The sequence below is a fragment of the Cetorhinus maximus genome, chromosome 1 (genome assembly GCF_964194155.1).
Source record: "Cetorhinus maximus chromosome 1, sCetMax3.hap1.1, whole genome shotgun sequence".
NCBI lineage: Eukaryota > Metazoa > Chordata > Chondrichthyes > Lamniformes > Cetorhinidae > Cetorhinus > Cetorhinus maximus.
This window is the reverse complement of record NC_135879.1, coordinates 18,381,979-18,402,633: the sequence shown is the minus strand read 5'-3', so window position 1 is coordinate 18,402,633 and position 20,655 is coordinate 18,381,979. Positions and strand designations below refer to the sequence as shown.

Genomic DNA, 20,655 nt, shown 5'->3' with positions numbered 1-20,655 from the left:
ACTGCAGAATTGACATGGCCTAAAGCTTATTTTGTTTGTTGGTAACAATATTCTCGGTAAACTGAAGGCCTATCAACATGCTAAAAAAGTTTTCAAAATATTACCCATGAAAAAATGGATAGTCTCTGCTCACCTATTACCCACATTGACCCCAGTTCCCCAATGCCTCCAATTTAAAATTTCAAATCTATTCATGACCTCACTCTTCCTTACCTCTGTAAACTTCTCCAGGCCAATAATCTTCCAGGAATTCTGTGTTTTTCCAGCTCTGGACACATCCATCACACATTTTGCCCTGCCATTGGATGCTGTGCTTTTAAGCCATCTTGATCCCAAACTCCAGAATTTCTTCCCTAATCCACTCTGCCTCTCCACCTCTCTCTCTGCTTTTGAGACGCTCCATAAAATTCATCTCTTTGACCAAGCTTTTAGTCACCCCTGCTAATGGGACTTGGTGTCAATTTCTGTCTGATTACACTTCTGTGAAGTACCTTGGGATATCTTCCTGCGTTAAAAGTTCTATATAAATGCAAGCTGATGTTCTTGCTGTACAGCTGTTTCGAAACAATTGAGCTGGTTTCACCTTGTTGTTACCTATGACGGTATACAAGTTTGTAATGTTATTCTGTGAAATGGAGTTGGGAATTATCCCCCCTTGTATAAGAGAAGAACAGTTAATGGCTCTGACTACTCTGTTGAAATATAGTGAAAGGAGCTTTGACAGGGACAGGCCAAATGGGACCCTTGTACCTTCAGCTCACTGGAAATGCATGCCTGCCACAATAGTTTGAACAGTACTTCAGGGAATTTAACAGGGATGGGCTTATTATTCTTATTTTGCTCATCATTTGGCTGACACTGTTTATTTTGCTGTGCTTGTGCCAATACAAAGAATTTCTATTGAGCTACCAAACTTTAAAAACTGAGTATGGAATTTTCCTAAATATTATAAAGGAGTCAATGCTTCCACCCACTATCTCCTAATTTTAACTTCAGGAGTGCAGTTCTGTGCGTGAATGTGCATAGCTCTGGTGTTGATCTGCAGAGTGTGATATCCAGAAATTTGACTCAGGTCTACTGACTTGAGCTTTGAATAACATGGATATCATTCTCGGCATTTTAATTGCAGCTTTATTATATTCTAATCTGAGGTTGTAATTCCGGGTGGCTTCATATTTTCATCCTTCAATTTTTGCATGACTTTGCCTTCCGAGCCCAGCTATACTTCAAATTCTTAATTACTTTTCCTAATGTAATTCATCTCATCTTGGTTCTTAAAAAATGATCTTGCGATTTGCTCTTTAAATTCTGTCTCTCTCACTTCTTATCAATGATTTTTCCACCCCTCCCCCTAATCTCTACACTTTTTGTTCTGTCTTGCTGACAGCAGTCCCATTTCTCTGCTCGCCTGCCTTCTTGAATTCTCCTCCATCAGGGGTCTTCTTCAGTGAAATCCCCCCAGTCACTTCCCAGAGCTCTTCTGTTATTTAAATGCCAACAGCTGAGCTAAGAGAGTCTCTCATGCTGATCAGCCTTTTACAAGCATTGGATCATCCACCTACTGAACTTTGACAAGCACAAGCCTGGTGTGATGACAAGCATCAAATCCAGGCCAGTTGTGTTTACAATTGGCGCCAGCAAAGTTTTCATTATATCACCCATTTACTTTTTGTGCTTTTAGATTTTTGCCTCTCCCTCCTCCACATTGCGCTGATAAGTGACAGTCTGCTGGGCCACCTGTCCATTCTGCAGCACCCAGGGAAGGTCTCAGTCAATCCACGGGGCAGAACCTTTAGGTCGGCGGGCGCCTGACCCGATCGGATGCGAAATTGCGCGACATAACATCGGGCGAGCATCCCAATGTCGTTCCGCGCTCACCATGATATTTCGGTCGGCGGGCGGGCGCAGAAGTCGGAAGCGTGCCTGCTGACAATTAAGAGGCCAATTAGTGTAATTAAAGTTGCACTTGTCTCCGATTTTTCGTGGTCCGTCCACCCTTACGGTTGGCGGACGGGTGAATCGGCCAGGCGGACTTTGCATTTTTCATGAAACCTCATCCAAGGGTGGGGTGAGGTTTCTGTTATTAAATTTAAAACAGAATAAAAATCTATGGACAGCATTATTATCGTGTATATGTTCCGGTGACTGATTGTGATGCTTGGACAACTTCTTCCTAATTTTAAAAACTTTATTTAATTGTTTTCAAGTCTTCAGCTCCCTAGGGCAGCTCTCTATCTTCAGTGAGCTTTCATTCAGAGCTCACCCACACCCGTGCTTACGTCAGTGCCTGCTCTCCTCCCACCGCCATCCCGGCAGCGCTGACCATTCTAGCGCGTGCTTCATGCTGGTTGGCCATTCCCCGGCTAATCCCGGACTTGCCGATCGCGCTCTTCCAGCAATCTAAAAATTCTGCCCATGTTTCCTCTGTAGACCTCACTCCTTGAAAGTGTTTTGCTTCACCAATTGACACCCACCGATGTCAGTATTTGTGGGCTCCCTGGGCAGGTTTAAGTTCAATGAATGTAAACATTGGGAGAGCTGCAAATCAAGCTGTCCATTCGCTATCTCCCATTTTACACTCTTGCTCCAAGTTGAAATGATGCCCATGAGGATTATCCAGTGTAGTCCAGTCACATAGTCTCTGGCTGGAGTAATGGATTATTGGTCCGGGGTCCTCATTCCTGATCATTATGGGCTGACTTCTGCTAAAAGTGTGGCAACACAAAAGTTGGGTGACAGTGGGATTGGGCACATATAATCAAATAGCCTGCCAGTAATTACTGCAAAGGATAGCATACAAAGAATGGACAGCTAGATAAGGTGCTGAAAGGTTTCCTGTGTCAGTGGAATCCTTTCCCAACAAAGAGTCAATGCCGTCAGGAGGGGTAAATTGATAAGAAACAGAAAGAAAAATCAGGGATTAAGCACTTTGATTTGTGAAATTTGAAGTATTTGTTTACAGATGCGCTAAGTCTGGAGTAAGTTAATTAAATATTGTGACAGAGATGTGCTATGTTATTCCCCTGGAGAGAATATAACAAGAAGTGGGACTGCCAGGGCATGTTCTTGCAAATGGGGTGCAGTGTTGAATGATAATTGTTTTGTAAAACTGAACCAATCACAAGTGTTGCTTTTCATTATTTTGAACTTTGCATGCAAGCTGTGTCCTTTCCAGACTAAAACATAGTTTAATAAATTACTTCTGCTGTATACAACACGTTTTTGATATATTTTATTCACAGTAATTTAAAAAATCTTAACGGTTGCACTGGCATTAATGAAGAATGAAAGCTGAAACCAACTTGCTGCTAATAGATTGTGACTTCCGTGCAGTGAACCACAATTGTTTATAATAGTGGAAGTACGAACATGTAGATGTCAGTCGCAGGACGCATAAAATCGGTTCATCATTACGTTCATAGCAGAAGTAAAATGCAAAAGCATACTGTTGAAATTAAATACATCACAGAGGTAAGCATTGGTTTTAAAATATAGCAAACAGTATGATTGAAGATGTATTAATATCTGGCTGTGAGTGCAATGAAGATATCAATATCTTTCCAGATCATTAACAGTAACAGTGTGCTGCACGAGGCTTTTTTAAAAATTGTCTTTAGGATGTGAGCATTGCTGGCCAGGCCATTTATTGCCCAACCCTAGTTGCCCTTGAGAAGGTGGTGATGAGCTGCCTTCTTAAGCCGCTGCAGCCCATGTGGTGTAGGTACACTCAGTGCTGTTAGAAAGAGAGTCCCAGGACTTTGACCCGGCGGCAGTGAAGGAACAGCAATGGTTCCAAGTCAGGTTGGTGAGTGACTTGGAGGGGAACCTGCAGGTGGTGGTGTTCGCATAAGCCACTGCCCTTGTCCTTCCAGGTGGCGGAGGTCGTGGGTTTGGATGATTCCATTGAAGGGACCTTGGTGAGTTGCTGCAGGGCATCTTGTTGATGGTACACACTGCTGCCACTGTGTAGCTCTGATGGAGGAAGCGAATCTCTAAGGTGGTGGCTGAGGTGCCAATCAAGCAGAATGCATTGTCTGAGATGGTGTTGAGCCTCTTGAGCCGCACTCATCTAGACAAGTGGAGAATATTCTATCACGTTCCTGACTTGTGTCTTGTACAAGGTGAACATGCCTTGGGGAATCAGGAGGTGAGTAACTTGCCTCAGAGTTCCTAACCTCTGACCTGCTCTTGTGGCCACAGTATTTATGTGGCTGGTCCAGTTCAGCTGATCAATGGTAAACCTCAGGATATTAATAATGAGGCATTCACAATGACAATGCCATTGACTGTCAAGGGGAGATGGTTAGATTTTTAAAAATTATTCATTCATGGGATGTGGGCATCACTGGCCATGTCAGCATTTATTGCCCATCCCTAATTGGGCCAGATGGGTTTTTAACAACAATTGGCAATGATTTTGTGGTCACCATCAGACTTTTTGCTGAATTGAAATTTCACCATCTGCTGTGGTGGGATTCAAGCCCAGGTCCCCTGAGCATTAGCCTGGGTCTCTGAATACTAGTTGAATGACAATACCACAATGCCATCGCCTCTCTCTTGGAGACAGTCATTGCCAGACACTTATGTGGTACGAATGTTACTTGCCACTTATTAGCCCAAACCTGAAAGTTGTCCAGGTTTTGCTGCATATGCGCACAACTGCTTCAATATCTGAGGAATTGCAAATGGTACTGAACATTGTGCAATCTTCAGCAAACATTCCAATTCTGATCTTATGTTGGAGAAAAGGCCATTGATGAAGCAGCTGAAGATGATTGGGCCTAGGACACTTCCCTGAGGAACTCCTGCAGTGATGTCCTGGGTTTGAGATGATTGGCCTCCAACAACCACAACCATTTTCCTTTGTGCTTGGTATGGTCATAGCCAGCAGCGAGTTTTCCCCCAATTTCCACTGACTTCAATTTTGCATGGGCTCCTTGATGCCAAACTCTGCCAAATGCTGTTTGATGTCAAGGGCAATCGTTCTCCCCTCACCTCTGGAATTCAACTCTTATATCAATGTTTGGACAAGGGCTGTAATGAAGTCTGGAGCTGAATGGGCGTGGAGAATCCAACCTGAGCATTGATGAGTAGATTGTTGCTGACTAAGTGCTGCTTGACCACACTGTCGATGACATCTTCCATCACTTTGCTGATGATTGAAAGTGGATTGATGGTGTGGTAATTGGCCAGATTGGACTTTTCCTGGTTTTTTTGGACTAGGTATCTCTGCCAATACCACATCTGCTATTTCTGAATGAATTGTCATTTAGCAACTAGATTAGTCCATCTAAATTTCTGCTTTCAGGGCCTCCCTTTCTTCAGATGTTAGGGCCCTAACTCCTTTGATCTGCCATACTTCTACCAGCACAAATGTGCTGTTGAATTTCTTCCCTCAAAATTCCTGCTAACTGGTTTCTGAAATAATATTTAATTACAGCAATTACAGTATGTGCCAGTTATGAGTATAAGATAGTTATTCCACTAATTTCAGAACATTGCATTCTGACAAGAGCAGGGATAGATCATTTATCAGACAACAATCTCCTTCTTGTCTCTTGTATTTAAGGTAAAAGCTGGAGGTATTTCTGGTTGTGAGTTTATCATGTGTATGACTCCATACAACATATTCTATATGCCACACAGTTTGGATAGCATTTTTGTGAATAATGTTATGTACTACATGTGATAGCATACTCAATGCTCTGCCAAATATAGTTACAGTGAAGAGTTATGTACACAGGTTTTTGCTCAACATGTATAAAGTTAGATTCAAAATGGTCAGAGAAAAATGAAATGCAAAATGTAAAATGTACATTCTTCAGCCATTAGTTGACAATTCATTCACTTTCCATTGTTAGCTCCTTACAGAAATCAATAGGGGAGATTATCTGAAACCTTGCACGGCAAAAATAGGACCTGAATTGTACATCTTACCCAGCCCCTCAGCAGTTCATAAGATGTGATGCCCAGTGACCACCAGTCCACAGGGTATGAATAGCCAGGGCCTCCTTCCAAAAAGGCCTGAAAAAGCTCTGGAGCTAAAGAGAAGCAAAAAGGAGGCGAAGTCAGCCATAGTATACTTACACACAATATCAAAGGTATTAACGCATAACTATAAAGGTGCACAGCAAACACATACTGTAGGATTGAGTTATGCTCTGCTATTGCTGATAAGGAATGCAGATTTAATAACAAAAAAGTGCAGCTTCCTTACTGGGAAGAAAACACAATATAATAATAAATACCCTAATTATGTATTGTTGATATTTCACTTATTAATTAATTTTAGAATGATTTACTTAATGAAAATATCATTAATTTATCAATTAGGTTGTACTGGCAAGAGCGTGAAATAAAACAGCCAATTTTAACCCTGCTCATTTTCACCTCTGCCAACTTGCCGATCTTCAGGCTCTTCTGCCTATATAGATGACTGGCTGCCTCATCTGTTACAGTCACAGTCCTGCTACAGCACTGCTTACGAATTTGTGGAAAAGCACTTGGTGGAGGAAATTCAACTGGAAAGGTGCCATGTAAATCTAAAGGGACACCCGTCTTGAACCGAGAAAATGGGTTGGGATTGGGACAGAACCTATTCTGAAGAGAAAATTCCAGTCTCTGATACCCACATGCATGGATTTTCTGATAAGCACTACTGGATAGGGGTGAGGAATAGGAATCCTGGCTGATTTTACTGCTCCTTAACTTAGGGGTGCTGAAGCCAATTATCAAGCCTCTGCTGCAGCCGTAGTTAAGATGGACAAACTCAGCACCGACTAAGGATCAAACTAGGTGCTTCTTAGTCACTTTCACATAGTGTAATGACTTTGTTGACTGAGCCAACAGAGCAATAAGGGCTATTCTTTTTGGAAGCTCACAAAACCTTCCTGAAATCAATTTTGACTCAGTTATATTGTATGTGTACCACTGGGCCTTAAAGAAGCACCATTCCCAAGACTGATAGCGAACTGTTAATTACTGTTCATCAATCCTCATTATGAAACATTTGAAACATTCATAAATCTTAATGACAGTCATTACTTTCTAGTATATTGTGTAAGGCATCCATCATTACTGACATACGTCCACATAGACATAAAGCAAGTTCATGCCTTTTACATTTCATGCTGGGACACTTCATATAATAATCAGGCATTTGATGGACGAGTAAAATCTTGGGGCAATTGAGTTTAAAACAAAAATCTAATGAGAATGAATTTGCTCCTTGTCCAAACTACTAGCTGGGTAGAAAATGAGAAATTTCAACTTCAATTGAAAAAGGCAAGTAGGCTCCTGAAGGCCACAATGTTCAATGTAGCTTTATTTCTCATTTCTAAGCTATCAAATTATCACACAAATTTTTTGCAATAGTAGTGCCACCATTGTAACAGAAACCTGCTAGCATCTGTTTAAGGTATCAGCCAAACCTTGCTAATTCATCATCAATCATAAAGCACTTAACATCATGCAAGGTAGTTTGCCCCCTGTCAGTGAAAGACTGGATTGCTCATTAACGCTACAGATAAATCCAGTGCATCTATGGTCTTGACAAAACATTTGCCAATATTGAAGTTGACATTGAGTTGTGCTGAACAACAGAAGTTTGTAAATACAGTTCGCAACTAATCCCTGCATATTGTAAGCTGTTTTGTTTTGTTCTGTTTTGTTGCAACAAACTTTCAGCTCTTGCGCCAGAAGTTAGCTTTTTAATCTTAAAATAGAATCGTGGAAGTTTATGGCAGAGAGAGAGGCCACTTGGCCCATCGTATCTGCGCTGGCCGATAAACGAGCCAACCAGCTTTCCAGCATTTGGTCCATAGCCCTGCAGGTTACGGCACTTGAGGTACATATCCTGTGTAGTAATTATAGTTTTGGGAAATGCTGGATTGTAGCTTTAAGAATAATCCTGTGTTGTAAGATCACATGATCTGTGTAAATCAATGTGATAGCAGCGCAGGGAGCCTCCACGAAAGAGATTTCTTTAGTTAAAGAGTTTGATGGACCCGTGTAGTTGCTGCTGCTGTCTTTTAAATAAAGTCAAATGTTTCCACTAAGAAAAGTCGTCCGAAGATCAACTCTATAACAAACTGGCGATGAGGATAAATCAGAATTGGTGCTGTATCTCACCCAGCGATTGTGAGTATCTAAGTTTGTTTAAAATAACAGAAGATATACTCATCCGAAATGCCACAATTTGACAGAATTGATCCCTTTGAGCTAGCCACAGAAGATTGGTCTCAGTGTATAGAACTTAATTTGTGTTCTTCTTTCAAGCAAACAAAATCACGGGGCAAGAGAAGAGGAGAACGGCCCTCTTGAGTACTTGTGGGGGCAAAACCTAAAGTTTGATTTGAAGCTTGTTGGCCCCCAGTGCCTCAGATTCAAAGACTTTTAGTGAATTAGTAGAACTCGTTAAGGCACATTTTCAACCCAAGCCCTCAATCACAATGCAGAGGTTCAGCTTCAATTCATGAAATAGAGCCCCAGGTGAGACAATTGCTATCTACGTGGTGAAATTAAAACAACTAATGGAATACTGTGATTTCGGTGAAACTCGAAATGACATGCTCAGCAATCGTTTAGTATGTGGCTTGCAGGAAGACACGATTCAGTGAAGATTGCTGGCTGAAATGAAGTGAATCTTGATTCTAAGAAAGTGTTAGAAATAGCGCTGGCCATAGAAAGTGCTGTAAAGGAGTCACAAGCGATTCAAGGTGTGCAAAATGGCGCCGCACTCCTAATCAGGCTGGAACAGACAGCTGAAAAGGGCACAAAATTTAGGACTCCACCACGTAGCAGCAAAGCCTTTGACAAGGTCCCACATGGGAGACTTATAAAGAAGGCAAATGCACATGGGATACAGGGTAATTTGATAAGGTGGATTCAAAATTGGCTTAGTTGTAGGAGACAGAAGGTGATGACAGAAGGATGTTTCAGTGACTGGAAGCCAGTGTCCATTGGTGTACCACAGGGATCTATGTTGGGTCCCCTATTATTTGTCATTTATATAAACGACATAGATGACTATAGTGGGGGATAGGATCAGTAAGTTTGCGGATGACACAAAGATTGGCCGGGTGGTTAACAATGAGGTTGAGTGTCTTGGGCTACAGGAAGATATAGACGGGGTGGTCAAATGGGCAGGTAAGTGGCAGATGGAATTTAACCCTGAAAAGTGTGAGGTGATACACTTTGGAAGGAGTAATTTGACAAGGAAGTATTCAATGAACAGTATGACACTCGGAAGTTCTGAGGAACAAAGGGGCCTTGGCTTGTGTGTCCATAGATCTCTGAAGGCGGAGGGGCACGTTAGTGGGGTGGTGAAAAAGGCATATGGGACACTTGCCTTTATCAATTGAGGCATAGATTACAAAAGTAGGGAGGTCATGTTGGAGTTGCATAGAACCTTGGTGAGGCCACAGCTGGAGTACTGTGTGCAGTTCTGGTTGCCACATTATAGGAAGGATGTGATTGCACTGGAGGGGGTACAGAGGAGATTCACCAGGATGTTGCCTGGGATGAAATATTTAAGTTATGAAGAGAGGTTGGATAGACTTGGGTTGTTTTTGTTGGAGCAGAGAAGACTGAGGGGCGACCTAATCGAGGTGTATGAGGGTCATGGACAGGGTGGATATGGAGCAGCTGTTCCTCTTAGTTGAAGGGTCAGTCATGAGGGGACATAAGTTCAAGGTGAGGGGCAGGAGGTTTAGGGGGGATGTGAGGAAAAACCTTTTTACCCAGAGATTGGTGACGGTCTGGAATGTGTTGCCTGGGAGGATGGTGGAGGTGGGTTGCCTCACATCCTTTAAAAAGTACCTGGATGAGCACTTGGCATGTCATAACATTCAAGGCTATGGGCCAAGTGCTGGTAAATGGGATTAGGTAGGTAGGCCAGGTGTTTCTCACGTGTCGGTGCAGACTCGATGGGCTGAAGGGCCTCTTCTGCACTGTGTGATTCTGTGATTCTGTGAAACAGCTCCTGTTAACTGAAAAATGAGAGGAAACAGCTTAGCAACTAAATCGGAAAATAACATTCATTGCCATGGAAACAGTCAGTCTTCTAGCGATTGGCAATTAAAAAAAGTAGAACGTTATTTTTGTCACAGAAGTGGACACATAATGAGACCGTGCTAAGTGAGATTTAAACAGGCTTCCAAACAACAAACAAAGTCCAATGAAGTCTATAGTGTAGAGGAGCCTGAAATAACAAATTTGGACATTTATTCATTATTCAACATAAAAGTTGGGAGGAAAAAGCCAACTATTGTCACAGTGCAAGTGAATAATAAACCATTTAAAATGAAAGGAGACAGGGGAGCTTCCACCACTGTAGTAGGAGAACACACTTTCAGATATTTAAATAAAGGTGATCAACAGTTAAATTTGGAACAAACATCTGCCAAGTCGGAAACATATACAGGTGAAGAAATCCAAGTAAAAGGTATCGCGAGAGCAACTGTTCATTATCGATACCAATCGGCATATCTACCAGTGATGGCATTGAAAGGCAGAGAACCAAGCCTTCTAGGGCAAAATTGGTTAAAGGAAATCAACCTTGATTGGCCAGTGAGATCTCAAAAGGAAGCTGGAAGAGTTCCTGTCTTGAAAAAGGGTTTTGCAGAAAGAGCCTGAAGAATCCAAGGTCCACAACAGGATGAAAAAGGAGTGTGTAAAGATTCAATAACCTGAAGAGATGAAGACTATCTTAAACAATGACAACAACATGGAAGAACAGCAGAAGTAACTCAAGAAGACCCTCCTGAATGACAGAGTTCAAGACGAAGTGAGTAACCTTCGCAAAGAAAAGGAAAACCTGATGAAAGATCTTCGCACACGACAAGATTCCTTTGGATCAAATTTTGTACCTCTGGAAAAGTACAAAGAGAAACAGGAAGAATGTAACACCTCTCTGAACCTCTCAGTTGGCAGAGAAGACGCAGCAATGTTCAAGCTTCCAGGAGGAAGCCAACAGATACATGAAAGAGACAGAAGAGCTGAAGAATCAGCTAAATGATGCTAAAAAGGCTTTGAAAGCAAACATTGTAGAAGTTTCCAAGAGGTGAGCAGATAATGAAGTCTTGGGTGACTCAGCTACTGAACTCAGACAAGTTGAGATTTCACCCGAGAAAAGTCTGGCCAATAGTGAAGCCAAAAGGAAGGCTGAGACTAAACTCTGCGGTAGAAAGAAGAAGACAAGAAGGAAGAAGTTTCCACAAAGACAAAGAAAAAGTTAACAGGTGAATCGTTGGAGTACAAACTTGCTCATTTTCTATTTCACTACCAAACAACCCCCCCACACTACGACAGGAGCAATGCCTGCAGAATTATTGATGAGGCACCATCTTCAGACAAGACTAAGCCTAATACTTCCCAATTTGGAGGCGAAGGTGGAGAAAAGTCAAGAGAACCAAAAAGCAATGCATGATTTGCATAGTTGTGAGAGACAATTTACTGCTAGAGAAGCAGTATATGTAGAAAATTTCGGTGGAGGACCCAAATGGTTACCTGGTAAAGTAAGTTCAGTAACCGGACCATTGTCATACCACATGGAAGTGGAGGGCTGTAAGCATGTCGATCATTTAAGAAAAAGGGAGATACCCCAACAAGATATTGTTCCACCTGTAACCATTACTGAATCAGTGGTTCCTGTTGAAGATGCTTAATCAAGGACAGATACGCCTAATGTCCCTGTCAGAGTGGAAGACACTGAACTGTAAGTGTCTGATGAGGTACCGAATGTTAATGCAGGTCCAGAGAATGTGGTTCCTGTCAAAGAATCAGAAGTCGTGGAGCTACAACGTTCCACACGGATCAGGAAACCACCTGAAAGTCTGAACTTGTAATTTCATGATCTGTGTAAATGTTGTAAAGTCATGAGATAAATATCCTTGTAAATACAAAATGTACAGAAAAGTTAATTGTAAGATCACATGATCTGTGTAAACCAATGTGTTAGCAGCACGGAGAACCTCCACAGGAGAGACTTCTTTAGTTATGGAGTTTGATGCACATGTGTAGTCGCTGCTGCTTTCTTGTAAATAAAGTCAAATGTTTCCACTAAGTAAAGCCATCTGAAGATCAACTCTATAATATCCAGACACCCTTTAAATCAGTTGAGGGTTTCTTCCTTGACTACCCTTTCAGGCTGAGAGTTCCAGACCTCCACAAGCCTCTGGATGATAAAGGTTTTCCTCATCTCCATGCTAATCCTTCTTTAATCACTTTAAATCTATGCCCCAAGACAGTGAACTCTCTGTTAAAGAAAATAGGCCCTTCCAATCCACTCTATCCAGATATTTTGCTTTGGCTGTGACTTTTCGTGAACAGTTGATAATAATGGGAAAAAAATAAAATAATAAACTGTATTATTGAGAGGAGCTAGAAACATCCTGAACACAAATTCTTCTGCAGAATGCTAGGCTACAGAAGTTAAATTTGTGGTACTAATTTTGTAGGCGAAAACCATGCAAAACATGTTCCAATTTCTACCCACTGGGTTCTAAAATGAGATACGATTACAGCCTATTTTTTGATATATATGAATGACTTAGATATTGGAATACAGAGTAAAATGCTAAAATTTGCAAATGATACCAAACTTGGAGGTGTGGCAGACTGTGAGGGTGATTGAATCAACTGCAATAGGACATAGATAGACTAGCAGAATGGGCAGACAAGTGGCAGATGGAATTTAATACAGAGAAGTGTGAGGTGATGCATTTGGCAGAAAGAATAGGGAGAGGCAATATCGACTTCATAAGGACATAAGAAGTAGGAGCAGGAGTAGGCCATTAGGCCCCTCAAGCCTGCCCCATCATTCAATAAGATCATGGCTGATCTGCCCCTGGCCTCAACTCCTCTTTCGCGCCAGCTCCTCATAGCCCTCAACTCCCCGATATTTCAAAAACCTATCTACCTCCTCTTTAAATATTTTCAGTGATCTGGCCTCCGCAACTCTCTGGGGTAGAGAATTCCAGATATTCACTACCCTCTGAGAGAAGAATGGTATAGTTCTAAAGAGTGTGCAGGAGTGAAGGAGCTGGGGGCTCGTGTATAGATATTTGAAGGTGGCAGGGCATATGGAGAGTAGTTAGCAAAGCATATGGGATCTTGGGCTTCATAAAAAAAAATACGCATAGAAACAGGGAAATTATGCTGAACTTTTATAAAGCTCTGGTTAGGCCCAAACTATAGTGTCGCATCTGGTCATCTCACTTTAGGAAGGATGTGAAGGTTCTTGAGAGGGTGCAAAGGAGATTTATCTGAATCGTTCCAGGGATGAGGGATTTAAGCTCGAAAATTAGATTGCACAGCTGTGTTTGTTCTCCTTGGAGCAAAGAAGATTGAGGGGGAGATTTGAGTGTACAAGATTATTATATATTTAGAAAAGGTTGACAAACAAAAGCTGTTCCCATTAGCTGATGTACAGACTAGGGCACAGGCTGAAAGCTTTGGGAAAGAGATAGAGGGAATGTGAGGAAGTATTTTTTTTAATGCAGCGAGTGGTTATGATCTGGAACTCACCACCTACGAGGGTGGTGGGAGCGGAGACGACCAATGATTTCAAGAGGAAATTGGATAGGTATTTGAGGGAAATAAACTTGCAAGGCTACAGGATCGCGCAGGGGAATTTGTGCTGACTGGATTCACCTACACAGAGCCAGCATGGAGTCCTTCTGTGCTTCAGTGACTGGATGAGACCATAATAAAGAGCTAAAAATTATTTCCCAAAATGATATCTCAAATTACTTATATTTTGACCTAGTTGGTATGGCAATCAAATAACACTGTGATAAGTCCCAGTGATTCTCACCATATGAAAATTTGTGAAGGAACAGAAATATTCCCTAGGCATAGTTTACTGTGATGAATGCAGGAATCAAGCAAAGAAAATGTGTAAATCAGATAACTATTTGTCGGCCATAAAATGTTCCAAATTTAATTTTAAAATTATAAGAAATTTGAGTTTAGGAATTGCAATTATATAGATGAGAGCATCCTCTGGAAATCAACATTTTGCAGGAAATTTGATTATAACTAAACTAATTTAAAATATAATTTTGATACATTTGCATAAGAGGAATACATTACTGCCAGCTTGTCAAGAGGGTAAACCGACCATGAAGACATTGCCAAATGCACAAGTCACTATTCAGTGCATGCTCAGTCAATCAAAATTGATTAGTTTTGCATCCACTGATGATGTGAAGTTATTCAATTTCTTTTCTTTTTCACAAGTAATGAACATATTTATATGCAAAGACAAAAACTGTTGCATTTCACTGATTAGCTTTTTAATCAACAATTAACTATTCCACAACTTCTCTTTACACAATCTTGCTCAGGGCTTTTTAAAATCAAGAGTCTCAAAATGTTGAGTAAGTTCCCAATTATCTGTTTACATGACCTTGTATCTAATTTTTGTCTGAACCAAAGCTGGAGGGTGATTATAATCCAACCCCACTGCCAAATTCCAAATGAGTGGGCAGTTACCCATTCGGAATTTGCGCCTTCCCCACTGTCTGCGGTTTAACCAGCAGGTGACTATATTGCCAGCCTCAAGCAAGCAGCAGCCTGGATGAATTTGTCTAAATCGGGGATCTGTTATGGGCAACAGAAGCACAATTGCATTTTGGCTTGGGTCAGAGCAGAGAAGCTGTAAGTTGACCATCAGGAAGGATGAAGGAGGTAAATCAGAAACTAGCCTTTGTGGGGGCCAGGAAAAGCAGGAATGCTCAGAACTAGTGAATAATTAAGTACTGTTCAGGCTCTAGCTGTATCTGCAGTTTAGCTTCATATTTGTCACAATATGGCTGCAACTGCATTGCTCATTATGTCTTTTGCTGCTAGTTCCTATGGAGTTTCCATCAGAAGGCGAAAAATGAGAAATCAGTGTCAGTAATCCAAGCTGACTGTTTCATCACTGTTGTGGTCTTTCTGCATTGTGAAGAAAGAATCAATTATCATTACCATTCCACCATTATTTCAAAACGATGTGGGGCACATGAGCTGGAGCACACTGCAGAGTCCCACTCACAGACAGTGAAAGTGTGTTTTTATGACCCCAATTGTCCTCTTGATGACCAATGTTGTAGATGTGTGTGCCTTGTTTTAGCACTCCTATTTTGCTGTTTGGGAAACTCTCGATGAGGTTACTACCCATGGAAGAAGGTGGTAAGCTTTTTCACCTAGATGCCATTTTCTGACTTACATTCTTACCCTGAAGAAGTTGGGAAGAGCTAACTTTTGAAAGATGAATGCATCGTGACAAATTCCAGCATATCTAGCATTGGGATCCTTTGCATATTGTTAGAGACCATCTGTGCATTCAAGGAGGAGAATCCCTTTGAAGTTCTTTTATAATAGTTGAGAGGGTTTTTTTCTCTAAGAGTTCTCAAAACGTGATGGGTGTCAATGTTTGGACTCTGGGCTTTGGGAAGCCAAGAATCCCCATAAAACTGGATGGCTCTTTCACCCTGCTGCCTTCCTGAGATACCAAAAGTGATGAATTCACCAGTTGTCCTATAAACTGTGCCTGTCAGCTGATGAATTCATGACCATGCTGCAGCCTGGTTGATATTACACAGATCCCCCTGAGGCTGCCTAATATGATCCTGATAACAGGATTACAAAAGATATACAGCATCGAAACAGACCATTCAGCCTAACCCGTCCCTGCCGGTGTTTATGTTCCACTCGAGACTCCTCCCATCTAAATCTACCATCATAACTCTCGAATCCCATCTCCCTCATATACACTTGTCTAGTTTCCCCTTAAATGTATCTACACTATTTGCTTTAACCACTCACTGTGGTAGTGAGTTCCACATTCTCGCCACTCTTTGGGTAAAGAAGTTTCTTCTCAATTCCTTATTGGATTTCTTGGTGACTAACTTACACGGATGACCTCTAGTTATGCTCTTCCCCATAAGAGGAGACATTCACCAATCAGAACTGTTCATAATTTTAAAAACCTCTCACCCCTCAGCTTTCTTTTTTTCAAGAGAGTAGACAGCCAGTCTGTCAATCCTTTCCTGACATGTATACCCATTGAGTACAATGGTTAACTTCATAGACACAGAGAGAACCATATGGGCAGGCGAGCATGGCTGCAGGTCCTCATGTAGTGGATATTAGAGCTGCCATGTTGCTTCCTCCTGACGTACATACACACATATACACATATATATATGTATATATATATAGTATCTGGCGGATGTATCCACCTTAAAAGCTAATTGATTCTCCTTTGTTCAATCCTGCATTGTGCCTTGTCCTCTTCCATGATTAAGTTATACCTGGGTATGCTCATATAGAATGCCCCATCTGCTCCTGAGAAAGCTTTACAGTGGGCGGGTGAGGGATAGAAATGAAAATCTATCAGTGGTCTCATGCTGTCAGAAGCAGTGAGCTATAAGTCCAAGTCTGTAAAGGCAGAATGTCATAAAGGAAATAGCTGAAAAAAGTCATTCCCAGCTGGAGAAATCCCAAGTGAAATTCTTCATCTCAGAGACCCTTCACTTTCACCTGTCTTACACAATACAAGCAACAACTGTGACTTATAACCCTATGTCACACCAAGAGCTTGGTGAGCGTAAAAATAGGAAGCTCGGAGCTACAATGCCACTGGTCCTCATTACAGTATGTTCAAATGAGATCACTTGAGACTTGGCTGGTGGATTGCAGGAAGGGCCGAAATGCATGAAGAAATTCAGACAGGGATTGGAGCGAAACATCAGAGGAAACAGTTTCCACCTGATTTTCCAGCCACACGAAGTTAGCCATGATCAATATATGCTGGTGTGGAGAATCTCCTTTTACTGTCTAAGTGCTTACTGAACCATTTCAGAAATGTGAAGCTCTCATTATCACAGCTAAATCAAAATTCGCTGGATTTGTAGAGTTTACACTAATGATGAAGTGACAGAAAATAAATGCCAGTGGGAAACACATGGGGTTTCACGTAGAGGAAGGTTAACTTTTAGAAATGCTAATCTTTAATTTAAACAACTTGAATGTAGCTTTCTTTACCTATTCAGAGCTCAATTTCACAATCTAGGAAACAGATGCTAGTAGAAAATAGCACAAAGCTTCTTCCTCCTTTGAACATCTGACTGTTCACTTCTCATATAAAATCCTGGTTCTCTACTGTCCGTCCAAGAAAAATGGCAATTTTCTCAACAAGCTATCTTTGTCGCTTTCCTTCCTCAGCCTTTCCAACGAGTGGCTTCTCATCCTATGTGATTTCAAAATCCATCACAATTCATTATGTTCTCTCTACTCTGAGTTCACTGCCCTCCAAATAAACACCTCAACCCATGTTCATGGCAATCAGTTTAATCTTAACCATCTCATATAGCCTTGCTAATCCTATAGTATCCATCGCATGTAAAGCCATCACTGATTATTCCCTTGTATCACTCTCCACTCACATACTGCTTCTCTCTCCAAGCCTAGCTTCCTTCTTTATCTGCCCCGGAAAATACTTTGCCCCAATTCACTGACAACTGCACTCTCAAATTCCCAATTGTCTTGCCTTTGGTCCTTTGTTCACAACATTTCTGCAACTACCAATCCACTCAATCACACCCTCACCTCCACCTTCGATGCCCTAGTCCCCATTAAGAGCATTATTTTCTCTCACCCTGGCCTGTCCCCCTGGTTTGGCCCTTACCTCTGATGCCTTAAGCCCAGGAGATGCAAACTTAACTATATGGCAGACAACTGGTTTAGCCATTCACTACCAGATCTGGCTCGATCATTCTGAAATGCGAAGGTGACCCATTGATTCTTTTCCCTACTGCAAGTCACCTTCTTAAACCCCTCTACCCTGTTTCCTGCACCCTCACCTCCAATAACAAGTATGAGGAGTTCATGGATTTGTCATCACTAAGGCTGAGACCCTCACCTGATTCTGCCACTTTCCTCAATCACCAGACCAAATTTCCTCTAAGGCTCCCTCTTGCCTGAGCCCTGAACTTGTGTCTTTCTTTAGTTTCTCCCCTCAGGGTGTCTCTGAACTAATCTTGTTCATGAGACCCACTTCCTGCACCCTTGGTCCCATTCCCGCTAAAGTACTGATCACTCAGCTTCCCTTCCTGGTTCCCATGTCAGCTGACATTGTTAATGGTTCTCTCTCCTCAGGTTCTGTCCCTCTCTGCGTCAAATACATCATCACCACCCCTCTCCTAAAAAAAAGCCTTTGATTTATCCATCCTTGCAAACTACCATCCCATCTCAAACCTCCCTCTCCTCTCCAAAGCCTTCGCAAGTATTGTTGCTTCCCAAATCCATTCCCATCTTTCCTGGAACCCCATGTTTGAATCCCTTTAGTCAGAACTTCCCCCCCTGCCACAATACTGAAACAGCTCTTATCAAAGTTAGAAATGACTGAAAAAAAGCAAAATATCCTTCCTAGTCGTTGTCAACAAAGTCTGCAACCTTTGACACAGTTGATCACACCAAACTCCTCCAATACCTTTTCACCATTGCCTAGCTGGCTGGGTCTGCACTCACTTGGTTCTGTTCTCATCTATCTAATCATATCTATCAATGGCTTCTCTTCCCATTCCTGCAGTTACCTTTGGGTAACCGAAGTATCCAGGCAACTTGAAATTTCACAATTCAAACAATGTTGGCAGTTAACTGTTAGTCACCAGCACTGGTGCATTCTCCATGGTAACACCCCTACCCATCAGAGTCCACTTGCCAACCAATCAGCACTCTCTTCACATACAGTATAAATTGTTGTTTTCCCCTTATATTGCTATTCTTGCAAAGTGTCCTGATGGGTGCAAGGCGAAAAGTTTTGACATGTCTCTTTTTTAAGCAATCCTCAAATTCTGTGCTACCAAACGACCATCCGAGATATCTCCATTCCTCTAATTCAGCCTCTTGAGCACTCACTGATTTTAATTGCTCCACCATTGGTCACCATGCCTTCAGCTGCATATCCCTAATCTCTGAAATCCTCTCCCTCAGCCTGTCTATCTCACTTTCCTCCTTTTAAGATTCTCCTTAAATTTGAGCTTTTTGAACAAGCTCTTGTGCATTTTCCCTAATATCTTCTTATGTGGCTCGGTGTCATATTCTGTTTTTTTATAACGCTCCTGTGTCGTGCCTTGACTTTTTATTATATTAAAGGCATGGTATAAGTACAAGTTGTTGTAAAGCAAGAACCTTCAAAAAGGAAAGCATTTGCATTTAAGATGAGTATTTGAAATGTAAATCACTAAAGCTGTAGATACAATGCCTGATGATGTGTAGCAGCAGCCATGGTAACTGGTGCTGATTTTTACTGCTCAAGTGCGTTAGGTTTAACATTCTAACAGAGTCATTTACAAACGATGACCTCAAGAGATGCTTTGGACTGCTTGTCTGGAATATCAATTTACTTTCACATTTATAAAAGAATCTGTATGCAACTGATCTATCACAGCATCTTACTGACTGCATCTTATTATAAAAAATTCATTCTTGGATTGTGGGTATTGCTGGCTAGGTCGGCATTTATTGCCCATCCATAGTTGTCATTGAGATGGTGGTGCCGAACCTCATTCGTGACCCACTGCAGTTCATGTGATGAAAGGCGTTCTAGCAGTTTGACCCAGCAATTATGAAGAAACGATGATCTATAACCAAGTCAGGATGGTGTGTGACTTGGTTGTAGGAGGAAACCTGGAGGTGACGGTGTTCCCATGCATACCCTGCTCTTGCCCGTTTAGGTGGTGAAGGTCGAGGGTTTGGAAGGTGCTGTTGACAAGGCCTTGCTGCAATGTATTCTGCAGCCATGGTGTGCCAGCGGTGGAGGAAGTGGATATTTATGATGGTTAAAGGACTGCCAATCTCGTGGGGTGGAAATCGGCCTGTTTTTGGGCTTAGAGTGGTTGGCCTGCACTGACAGTGCACCAGGAACAGAGGTCCAGGCCTCATCTAACATTGAGCTTTGGACCTCATTTTGATATTTGCAGCAAGGCGATGGCACCAGTCGCACCTCCAGTCACTGTGGTACCAATTTGGGCCATCAGCCTCAGCCACAGTGACCCACAGTAATTCTATGAAACTGGGAAGGGCGCTCCGGTTCCTCCTGGCCCTACATATGGGTCAACATATAAAGTCAAAACTTACACGTTCTCAAGTCAAAATTTACATGATCGGGCAGCCTAGGGAGGGAGGGGTGAGGGGGGTGGGGGATGTGTTTTGGAGGCCAGGTAGTGAGGAACAAAAGGGGTAACATCTTGGGGGGTGCTTTAAGGGGAAATGGAGCCCCTTTTAAATGCAAATCTGGGTATACTGTCTGTTGAAGGACCCCTGCCACAATTCATCCCCAAAGAGGGAGCAGATCAGTATTATACAGACTGATGAAGAGTCACCAACCTGAAACATCAGATCAGATTTTCAATCTGGGTCAGGAACTCACCACCAAGATGAATTCTGGGTCTTGACACAGCACCCAAGTCACGTCGCTCTCGTGACATTATTTTTAAATGCAAATGGCCAGGTAGTGAGCTCGGTGCCCAATTAGTGGCACTGAGAGCTGCCTGCCTGGCACCAGTGGCAAAGGCAGGCAGCTGCCATGTTGGGGGCCGCCACTGCCTTGCCGATTAGAACAGGCAGCTCCTTGAGGCAGAACGTATGGAAAGCAGCCATGGA

At 42.1% G+C, this 20,655-nt stretch overlaps 1 protein-coding gene across 1 annotated transcript in view; it reads right to left on the bottom strand.

Moving 5' to 3' along the window:
* The window catches only part of LOC144677927 (serine/threonine-protein kinase 32B-like), a 368,461-nt gene that overhangs the window by 17,259 nt on the left and 330,547 nt on the right, over positions 1–20,655 (bottom strand). Inside the window, exon 7 of the mRNA XM_078537920.1 lies at positions 5,938–6,041. Coding sequence (XP_078394046.1) covers positions 5,938–6,041 — 104 coding nt within the window. The remainder of the gene's footprint in view (positions 1–5,937; positions 6,042–20,655) is intronic.